General features: G+C 38.3%; 2 protein-coding genes across 3 annotated transcripts in view; one reads left to right on the plus strand and one right to left on the minus strand.

Annotated features, from left to right (window-relative positions):
* Window positions 1-7,951, plus strand: part of CLDND1 (claudin domain containing 1) — a 28,409-nt gene extending 20,458 nt beyond the window's left edge. For both annotated transcript variants that reach the window (XM_023211751.2, XM_023211759.2), the window contains exon 5: window positions 7,217-7,951. In XM_023211751.2, the coding sequence (XP_023067519.1) occupies window positions 7,217-7,308 (92 nt within the window). In that variant the 3' untranslated portion in view covers window positions 7,309-7,951. The remainder of the gene's footprint in view (window positions 1-7,216) is intronic.
* A 2,122-nt stretch (window positions 7,952-10,073) lies between these two features.
* LOC111542374 (olfactory receptor 5K2) overlaps window positions 10,074-10,970 on the minus strand; it is a 1,028-nt gene continuing 131 nt past the window's right edge. Inside the window, exon 2 of the mRNA XM_026457141.1 lies at window positions 10,074-10,952. Coding sequence (XP_026312926.1) covers window positions 10,074-10,952 — 879 coding nt within the window. The remainder of the gene's footprint in view (window positions 10,953-10,970) is intronic.

Raw genomic sequence — 10,970 nt, forward strand, 5'->3', positions numbered from 1 at the left:
TGGGTTGATTCCAAGTCTTTGCTATTGTGAAAAGTGCTGCAATAAACATACGTGTGCATGTGTCTCTATAGCAGCATGATTTATAATCCTTTGGGTATATCCCCAGTAATGGGATGGCTGGGTCATATGGTATACCTAGTTCTAGATCCTTGAGGAATCTTCATATTGTTTTCCACAATGATTGAACTAGTTTACAATCCCACCAACAGTGTAAAATGTTTGTTTCTCCACATCCTCTCCAACACCTGTTGTTTCCTGACTTTTTAATGATCGCCATTCTAACTGGTGTGAGATGGTATCTCATTGTGGTTTTGATTTGCATTTCTCTGATGGCCAGTGATGATGAGCATTTTTTCATGGGTCTGTTGGCTGTATACATGTCTTCTTTTGAAATGTCTGTTCATATCCTTTGCCCACTTTTTGATAGGGTTGTTTTTTTTTTCTTGTAAATTTGATTGAGTTCTTTGTAGATTCTGGATATCAGCCCTTTGTCAGACGAGTAGATTGCAAAAATTTTCTCCCATTCTGTAGGTTGCCTGTTCACTCTGATGGTAGTTTCTTTTGCTGTGCAGCTCTTTAGTTTAATTAGATCCCATTTGTCAATTTTGGCTTTTGTTGCCGTTGCTTTTGGTGTTTTAGACATGAATTCCTTGTCCATGCCTATGTCCTGAATGGTATTACCTAGGTTTTCTTCTAGGGTTTTTATGATATTAGGTCTAACATTTAAGTCTCTAATCCATCTTGAATTAATTTTCGTATAAGGAGTAAGGAAAGGATCCAGTTTCAGCTTTCTACTTATGGCTAGCCAATTTTCCCAGCACCATTTATTAAATAGGGAATCCTTTCCCCATTTCTTGTTTTTGTCAGGTTTGTCAAAGATCAGATGGCTGTAGATGTGTGGTATTATTCCTGAGGACTCTGTTCTGTTCCATTGGTCTATATCTCTGTTTTGGTACCAGTACCATGCTGTTTCGGTTACTGTAGCCTTGTAGGATAGTTTGAAGTCAGGTAGCGTGATGCCTCCAGCTTTGTTCTTTTGACTTAGGATTGTCTTGGCAATGCAGGCTCTTTTTTGGTTCCATATGAACTTTAAAGCAATTTTTTCCCAATTCTGTGAAGAAAGTCATTGGTAGCTTGATGGGGATAGCATTGAATCTATAAATTACCTTGGGCAGTATGGCCATTTTCATGATATTTATTCTTCCTATCCATGAGCATGGAATGTTCTTCCATTTGTGTGTGTCCTCTTTTATTTCGTTGAGCAGTGGTTTGTAGTTCTCCTTGAAGACGTCCTTTACATTCCTTGTAAGTTGGATTCCTAGGTATTTTATTCTCTTTGAAGCTATTGTGAATGGGAGTTCATTCATGATTTGACTCTCTGTCTGTTACTGGTGTGTAAGAATGCTTGTAATTTTTGCACATTAATTTTGTATCCTGAGACTTTGCTGAAGTTGCTTATCAGCTTAAGGAGATTTTGGGCTGAGATGATGGGGTTTTCTAAATATACAATCGTGTCATCTGCAAACAGGGACAATTTGACTTCTTCTTTTCCTAACTGAATACCCTTGATTTCTTTCTCTTGCCTGATTGCCCTAGCCAGATCTTCCAACACTATGTTGAATAGGAGTGGTGAGAGAGGGCATCCCTGTCTTGTGCCAGTTTTCAAAGGGAATGCTTCCAGTTTTTGCCCATTCAGTATGATTTTGGCTGTGGGTTTCTCATAAATAGTTCTTATTATTTTGAGATACCTTCCATCAATACCAAATTTATTGAGAGTTTTTCGCATGAAGGGCTGCTGAATTTTGTCAAAGGTCTTTTCTGCGTCTATTGAGATAATCATGTGGTTTTTGTCTTTGGTTCTGTTTATATGCTGGATTATGTTTATTGATTTGTGTATGTTGAACTAACCTTGCATCCCAGGGATGAAGCCCACTTGATCATGGTGGATAAACTTTTTGATGTGCTGCTGGATTTGGTTTGCCAGTATTTTATTGAGGATTTTTGCATCAATGTTCATCAGGGATATTGGTCTAAAATTCTATTTTTTTGTTGTATCTCTGCCAGGCTTTGGTATCAGGATGATGTTGGCCTCATAAAATGAGTTAGGGGAGGATTCCCTCTTTTTCTATTGATTGGAATAGTTTCAGAAGGAATGGTACCAGCTCCTCCTTGTACCTCTGGTAGAATTCAGCTGTGAATCCATCTGGTCCTGGACTTTTTTTGGTGGGTAGGCTATTAATTATTGCCTCAATTTCAGAGCCTGCTATTGGTCTATTCAGGGATTCAACTTCTTCCTGGTTTAGTCTTGGGAGAGTGTAAGTGTCCAGGAAATTATCCATTTCTTCTAGGTTTTCTAATTTATTTGCATAGAGGCGTTTATAGTATTCTCTGATAGTAGTTTGTATTTCTGTGGGGTCAGTGGTGATATCCCCTTTCTCATTTTTTGTTGTGTCTGTTTGATTCTTCTCTCTTTTCTTCTTTATTAGTCTTGCTAGCAGTCTATCAATTTTGTTGATCTTTTCAAAAAACCAACTCCTGGATTCATTGATTTTTTGGAGGGTTTTGTGTGTCTCTGTCTCCTTCAGTTCTGCTCTGATCTTAGTTATTTCTTGCCTTCTGCTAGCTTTTGAATGTGTTTGCTCTTGCTTCTCTAGTTCTTTTAACTGTGATGTTAGGGTGTCAATTTTAGATCTTTCCAGCTTTCTCTTGTGGGCATTTAGTGCTATAAATTTCCCTCTACACACTGCTTTAAATGTGTCCCAGAGAGTCTGGTATGTTGTATCTTTGTTCTCGATAGTTTCAAAGAACATCTTTATTTCTGCCTTCATTTGATTATGTACCAAGTAGTCATTCAGGAGCAGGTTGTTCAGTTTCCATGTAGTTGAGCAGTTTTGATTGAGTTTCTTAGTCCTGAGTTCTAGTTTGATTGCACTGTGGTCTGAGAGACAGTTTGTTGTAATTTCTGTTCTTGTACATTTGCTGAGGAGTGCTTTACTTCCAATTATGTGGTCAATTTTGGAATAAGTGCGATGTGGTGCTGAGAAGAATGTATATTCTGTTGATTTGGGGTGGAGAGTTCTGTAGATGTCTATTAGGTCTGCTTGGTGCAGAGTTGAGTTCAATTCCTGGATATCCTTGTTAACTTTCTGTCTCATTGTTCTGTCTAATGTTGACAGTGGGGTGTTAAAGTCTCCCATTATTATTGTATGGGAGTCTAAGTCTCTTTGTAAGTCTCTAAGGACTTGCTTTATGAATCTGGGTGCTCCTGTATTGGGTGCATATATATTTAGGATAGTTAGCTCTTCTTGTTGAATTGATCCCTTTACCATTATGCAATGGCCTTCTTTGTCTCTTTTGATCGTTGATGGTTTAAAGTCTGTTTTATCAGAGACTAGGATTGCAAACCCTGCTTTTTTTGTTTTCCATTTGCTTGGTAGAACTTCCTCCATTCCTTTATTTCGAGCCTATGTGTGTCTCTGCATGTGAGATGGGTCTCCTGAATACAGCAAACTGATGAGTCTTGACTCCATTCAATTTGCCAGTCTGTGTCTTTTAATTGGACCATTTAGTCCATTTACATTTAAGGTTAATATTGTTATGTGTGAACTTGATCCTGTCATTGTGATATTAGTTGGTTATTTTGCTCGTTAGTTGATGCAGTTTCTTCCTAGCATCAGTGGTCTTTACATTTTGGCATGTTTTTGCAATGGCTGGTACTGGTTGTTCCTTTCCATATTTAGTGCTTCCTTCAGGGTCTCTTGTAGGGCAGGCCTGGTAGTGACAAAATCTCTAAGCATTTGCTTGTCTGTAAAGGATTTTATTTCTCCTTCACTTATGAAACTTAGTTTGGCTGGATATGAAATTCTGGGTTGAAAATTCTTTTCTTTAAGAATGTTGAATATTGGCCCCCACTCTCTTCTGGCTTGTAGAGTTTCTGCTGAGAGATCTGCTGTTAGTCTGATGGGCTTCCCTTTGTGGGTAACCTGACCTTTCTCTCTGGCTGCCCTTAACATTTTTTCCTTCATTTCAACTTTGGTGAATCTGACAATTATGTGTCTTGGAGTTGCTCCTCTTGGGGAGGATCTTTGTGGCGTTCTCTGTATTTCCTGAATTTGAATGTTGGCCTGCCTTACTAGGTTGGGGAAGTTCTCCTGGATGATATCCTGAAGAGTGTTTTCCAACTTGGTTCCATTTTCCGCCTCACTTTCAGGCACCCCAATCAGACGTAGATTTGGTCTTTTCACATAATCCCATACTTCTTGAAGGCTTTGTTCATTTCTTTTTCCTCTTTTTTCTTTAGACTTCTCTTCTCACTTCATTTCATTCATTTGATCCTCAATCGCTGATACTCTTTCTTCCAGTTGATCGAGTTGGTTACTGAAGCTTGTGCATTTGTCATGTATTTCTCGTGCCATGGTTTTCATCTCTGTCAGTTCGTTTATGGCCTTCTCTGCATTGATTATTCTAGTTATCCATTCTTCCATTCTTTTTTCAAGATTTTTAGTTTCTTTGCGCTGGGTACATAATTCCTCCTTTAGCTCTGAGAAGTTAGATGGACTGAAGCCTTCTTCTCTCAACTAGTCAAAGTCATTCTCCATCCAGCTTTGATCTGTTGCTGGCGATGAGCTGTGTTCCTTTGGAGGCGGAGATGCACTCTTATTTTTTGAATTTCCAGCTTTTCTGCCCTGCTTTTTCCCCATCTTTGTGGTTTTATCTGCCTTTGGTCTTTGATGATGGTGATGTACTGATGGGGTTTTGGTGTGGGTGTCCTTTCTGTTTGTTAGTTTTCCTTCTAACAGTCAGGACCCTCAGCTGTAGGTCTGTTGGAGATTGCTTGAGGTCCACTCCAGACCCTGTTTGCCTGGGTATCAGCAGCGGAGGCTTCAGAAGATAGAATATTGCTGAACAGCAAGTGTTCTTGTCTGATTCTTGCGCTGGAAGCTTCGTGTGAGGTGTGGGGTGTCAGACTGCCCCTAGTGGGGGATGTCTCCCAGTTAGGCTACTCAGGGGTCAGGGACCCACTTGAGCAGGCAGTCTGTCCGTTCTCAGATCTCAACCTCCATGTTGGGATATCCACTGCTCTCTTCAAAGCTGTCAGACAGGGTCATTTGCATCTGCAGAGGTTTCTGCTGCTTTTTGTTTAGCTGTGCCCTGTCCCCAGAGGTGGAGTATAGAGAGACAGGCAGGCCTCCTTGAGCTGCTGTGGGCTTCACCCAGTTCGAGCTTCCTGGGGGCTTTGTTTACCTACTTAAGCCTCAGCAATGGCAGGCGCGCCTCCCCCAGGCTCACTGCTGCCTTGCAGTTAGATGGCAGACTGCTGTGCTAGCAATGAGGGAGGCTCAGTGGGTGTGGGACCCTCCCGGCCAGGTGTGGGATATAATCTCCTAGTGTGCCGTTTGCTAAGACCCTTGGTAAAGCGCAGTGTTAAGGTGGGAGTTACCCAATTTTCCAGGTGTTGTGTGTCTCAGTTCCCCTGGCTAGGAAAAGGGATTCCCTTCCCCCTTGCACTTCCCAGGTGAGGCAATGCCAGGCCCTGCTTCAGCTCTCGCTGGTCGGGCTGCACCAGCTGATCAGCACCAATTGTCTGGCACTCCCCAATGAGATGAACCTGGTACCTCAGTTGAAAATGCAGAAATCACCTGTCTTCTGTGACTCTCATGCTGGGAGCTGGAGACTGGAGCTGTTTCTATTCAGCCATCTTGCTCCGGGTCCCATCTTTCATACTTCTTACCTGCTTGCCTTTCTTTCTTAATATAGTATTTGAACACTTCAGCTAGTGTCATGCATTTAATAGATCCTGAGATACAGACTGCACCCCTCCCCTCACAAATAACATGGAATATGTGCCACCACATTTGTTTTAAAAATAAATAATTTTTTTAAAATATAGAAGTATAACACATTTCATTTCTGAGTCCAATCAATCGTCCTCTTACTCATTTGGCAGGAAAGATAAAATCTATCCATCATGTTTGCCTCAATTTAGTATTCTAATAGTGGAATATGTACTTGCTATAGAGTTGGAGAAGTATTTTGACTAGAATAGTTTAGGTGCCCCTCATATTACATTACTTGACCTACACATCGGGTTAGTCTATACATATTTGCCTTCCAGGCATGAGTAAATAAATTTTCCCTGCCCTGTTATCCACACTTGTGGTAACCTAGAGTAACTCATTTAGTCTATGTTCAGATTGATTGCAAACATTCAAAACATGTCTCCTCCCAACCCCTGACTGCCCATCTTAAATGGTATACCAGTAAGCTCCAACACCTGCATTCAGGTTAGAATGTCCTAACATGCCCATCAGGGCATCGTAGCCAAAAGGCTGTTGTTTACTTTTCTCACGTTAATTCTCTGGTTTTATGAAGAACTAGTTCCACATAGATACATATCTCTGTATAAAGTCATGTTTAAAACAATCTCCAGTAAGTTTAAAACAATCTTAAGTAAGTTCTCCCAGTAGAAATTTTGACTTTTATCTCAGTCAGTTTTGCTTCATTTCATAAGTATTATTTTATCCTGATATTCTAAAGGGAGCGTCAAGCAAAATAGACTTATAAGTCATATCGGTATATGACTCATTTCTCCAAAGTTATCACACTGATTTTATAATACATGCTGTCCCACATTAGTATTTGGCTTTCTTTCCTTTATGAAAATGGAGCTACGTTTATTGTTAACACCTTAAACAGGACTAACTAGTATCTGTTCTCTCTGTTCCCTGGGATTGATGTTGATTCATCAACATAAACAAAACATAAAATTATAATGCAGAGATGAAACTAATTCAAACCAAATAAAATAGCAAGTTTATAGTTAATAAAAGGGTTGGTCAATAACCATATTTAGTAAAATGTATTTACTTAAAATGAATTGTATTGATTATTGTTCTACCATATTTCTATCAAGTTCATACCTATATCTCCTGCTCAGTAAAACTGAATAATTTTTTTATAAAGAATGTACAGCTCAACAGTTAACTGTTTACTGTATAAGATTTTCTTTCTTAAAATAATGTATTTGGCTTATTTTTTTCTTTTAAAGTTTTCTTAAAGTTTAAAGGAACAATTAATATTTTATCTCTTTTTTTGTTAACCTCAGTACAAAAATGCAATTGATTACTTGACAAAAAGGCTGCATCTGTGGCTTGAAGGTGCAGCGCTTTCATCAAGTCATCAATTGTATTTTTGTACTGTTGAATTTCTCCAACAGTAACAAAGGAGAGCATGCTTCCAGCTGGAGATGAGTCCAAGCACACAGCCATTCCTGCACACGCATGCGTGCAAACAGGGAAGCCCAAGTAGGAGAAGAGGAAAGAGGTTGTAGGGATTTGGGAAGAAATCTGATTATTCCCCGGAGGAAAAGACAAATCTACTTCCCTGAAATCGCCCTGAAATCTACTTCCACCCTCAGAACTTAAAATGAACTGCATCCCTCTTTTCATCTTCATTTCTTCCCCAGTGATATGATCTCCAAACCATTATTTTTTCTTTGAACTGTAAATTTTCCACTCATGGACGATGTAACCAACAGATGCAATCTCTGAGAAGATGAAAGTCGGGGCCTCTTACTATAAAATTGACCTAGTTGGACTCAAGAAACCAGGGAAGAAGTCAATGCAGACATTTAAAATGTAAAGATTTTTCTGGTTAAATCTATTTATATTTCTTGTAGGTTGAGTATTTCTTCCCAATTTTTCTCCTCTGGTGTATAACAAACAGGTCAAAATTTCCCATCTTTCCTCCTGGTACTAGTTGAATCCTACATTGCATACGTAATGCATAGTGAAAAGGCATCTAGCAGAAATACACACCCCAAAAACACACCACCGTTGTATTAGGTGCCCGATACATTCTGTATTTAGCTTATTTATTTATTGTTATTTTTGCTTTTTCTTAACCCACTACATGTGACTGCAAACGAATTAATAAATTATCCCTTCTGGAACTTTTTGGTCATTTCTTTTTTTAAAATGTTTTCACTACAAAAGGTAAGCTGAAACATTGCGAAATTGTTCAAATCAGCATATTTTATAATTCACAAGTACAACTTGATAAATATTTTTACTGTAAGTAAGCACTGAAATAATGAAGTATGATGAGAGGCAGTAGTTTTTAATGCAAAGTTATAAATTTAAATGTTCAGAGGGGCCAGGGAGGTGACATAAGAATTGTTACCAGTTTTTCAAGAAAAGTCAAATTTTGCTTTTATAAAAATTTTTAATAAATATTCTCCTGATTTTTAAATCTCTTAAAATTAATTTTCCAAAGAACACTATGCTGTTCTGCATTGCGTGGGATACATAATTCTGTGCAATATCTGGGTGACCTTTTGTGATTTCTTATGTAATAATTGAGAATGTAGTTTTTGTAGTTAGGCAGCCTGGGGTTCAGGTCATTGAACAAGTGACTCAACCATACTGCCCTTCATATTCTCACCTGTCACATGGGATAATAATTGTAGTTCTCTCACAGGATTTATGAGGGTTAAATGAGGTAATAATGTGTATATACAGCTTAGCACAGGATGGACACATAGTAAGTATTCAAATCCATTTGGTGATGCTGATGGAAGTGAATTAAGCAAAAACTCAATTGATGGGGTTTAAATTTGAAACAGGCAAGGAAATACTGAAATGTCTGAGTATAACTGGAATGAACTAGGATAGGTTTTCTTCGAGGCTACAAATATACGCTATATTTTTATAGTTTTGCATTCATGGTTTAGGGAATTATATCTAGAAAATATATCTGTTTTCTGCTCCTTTTTCTATATAGACTCAGCATGCTGATTTTCCATGTGATGCCTGCCTCTGGTGGCTGGCTAGCTTGAGACCCAGTGCAACCTGACAATTGCCTTCTGAAAATTTAGATGTGACCACAGAGCATCAAGAGAGGAGGCGGAAGGGAGAATTTTTCTGTTACCTGTTATGGGTCCTCCTTGTTCCAGAAGTTAGTAATTAAAATAATGGCAATGTTCCCTTACTTAAGAAGATGAAAAGAGTGGTGTCTTGGTCATTAATATGTCTTAGCATCTAGAACAGTGCTCGCACATAACAGAATCTCAAGAAACATATGTAGAGTGAATAATTGGAAAGTATTTCTTTATGATGTCACATAAGTTTATTAGGTTCTATCCATATTAAACAACTTTAAGTTTTGCAGTGGTGAAGGAATAAAAGAAAGTATTTGAGATAAGCCCTGCCTACAGTTCAACAATCATACTTTTTGACATGTCTACATATAATATACCAAAAGGTTGTGTCTCCATTGTTTAACCCCTTTCTCACCTCTCAGGAAGGGGCACAGAGAAGTTTAGCCTAACTCACTGACAATGAAGGCTCTTCAGATCTATATGAAGCTTGAACAGTTTGTTTAGAACTTTATGATATGGTATCTTTATGCATGCAGATTTTGGAGTAAATAAAACTTAATGTAACCTATCTTGAAATTTGACATTCTGATTTTAATTATTTAAATGTTTAAATCATTTAACAACAACTTCAATTTGGAAATACAACATTCACTTTTATTGGGCACAATCATTTCCTGACTACCCCATTCTAACTACAATAATGTCCCCCACACACGATTACATTTTCTTTCTCAAAATCCACTTGCCATTTTTGTTGCTCATGGATGTAAGTAATTTCATTGGTTGACTGTTCACATGATCTTAAACACTTAACTGCAATGCTCATGTTGTAAGCTATTAGAAAGGGCTAGTTATCAAAGCCCACTTTGTAAATGGAATAGCCTTTTATATTTGTAACCTGTAGTTTTGCTGTTGTTTTGGGTGTTAATCATAATTGTTACTAACACAGTCTATAGGCATGGTGGCATTCTACATTGCTGCTTGAATGAATTCAATGTCTGGATGTGCTTTTAAATTCTGAGTAAAAATTTAGCACAATTCACTCCTTTCCATAAATTTTCTCTGTCACATATTTCTGCTTAATTTGATTGCATTTTGACATGTTTTAATATTTCATATACAATTAGTACACTTCCTCTGTGTAATTTTATTTAGAAGGTTTTTGAGCGTTAAACCATTAAAGCTAGGATAGGTGTCATTTGTTCACACTTTCTTGAGATTTTATTTTCAGCAGAATTTTTCTTAAGACACTTATTACTTCCTTGTTTCTCAGACTATAAATGAAAGGATTTAGTAAGGGAACTACTATTGTAAATAAAATTGCAGCTGGTATATCATTACCTCCTTCTTTAAGCAAATTCGGTCTAATGTATATGAAAAAAATAGATCCATAGAATAATGAAACCGATGAAAAGTGGGATGCACAGGTAGAAAAGGCTTTGGCCCTTCCCTCTTTGGATTTCATTCTGAAAATAGTAAGAAGAATATAGAGATAAGATATTAAGACACTACCTATGGTAAAGACTTGAATTGAACCTGAGAAGATGAATAGAACCAGTTCATTGATGAAAGGGTCAACACAGGAGAGTCTATACAAGGGAAGAATGTCACAGTAAAAGTGGTTGATGTGATTCGATCCACAGAAAACTAACCTAAATATAAGCCCTACATGAATCATGGAATGCAGGTTTCCAGCTATGAAGGCCCCTGTGGTCATCTGAATGCAGAGTTTCTTGGACATCATGATGTGGTACTGCAGTGGGCTGCATATAGCCACATAGGGGTCATAGGCCATTGCTGCCAGAAGAAAGCAGTCTGCAGTTTCCACAGTGCAGAGAAAATAAAACTGTACTGTACATTCATAGAGGGAAATCCTTTTGTCCTCAGAAAAGAAGTTCTGTAACATTTTGGGGGTAATGGCACAGGCACAGCAAGAATCCACAAGAGCCAGGTTTCCCAGAAAGATGTACATTGGTGTGTGAAGTCGACGGTGTGTAAATATCAGTGCCACCATACCAATATTCCCCACCATGGTGATCAGATAGATGGCAAAGAACACCACAAACAGCAGAGTCTTCAGCTCTGGGTGATC

The sequence above is a fragment of the Piliocolobus tephrosceles genome, chromosome 2 (assembly GCF_002776525.5).
Source record: "Piliocolobus tephrosceles isolate RC106 chromosome 2, ASM277652v3, whole genome shotgun sequence".
NCBI lineage: Eukaryota > Metazoa > Chordata > Mammalia > Primates > Cercopithecidae > Piliocolobus > Piliocolobus tephrosceles.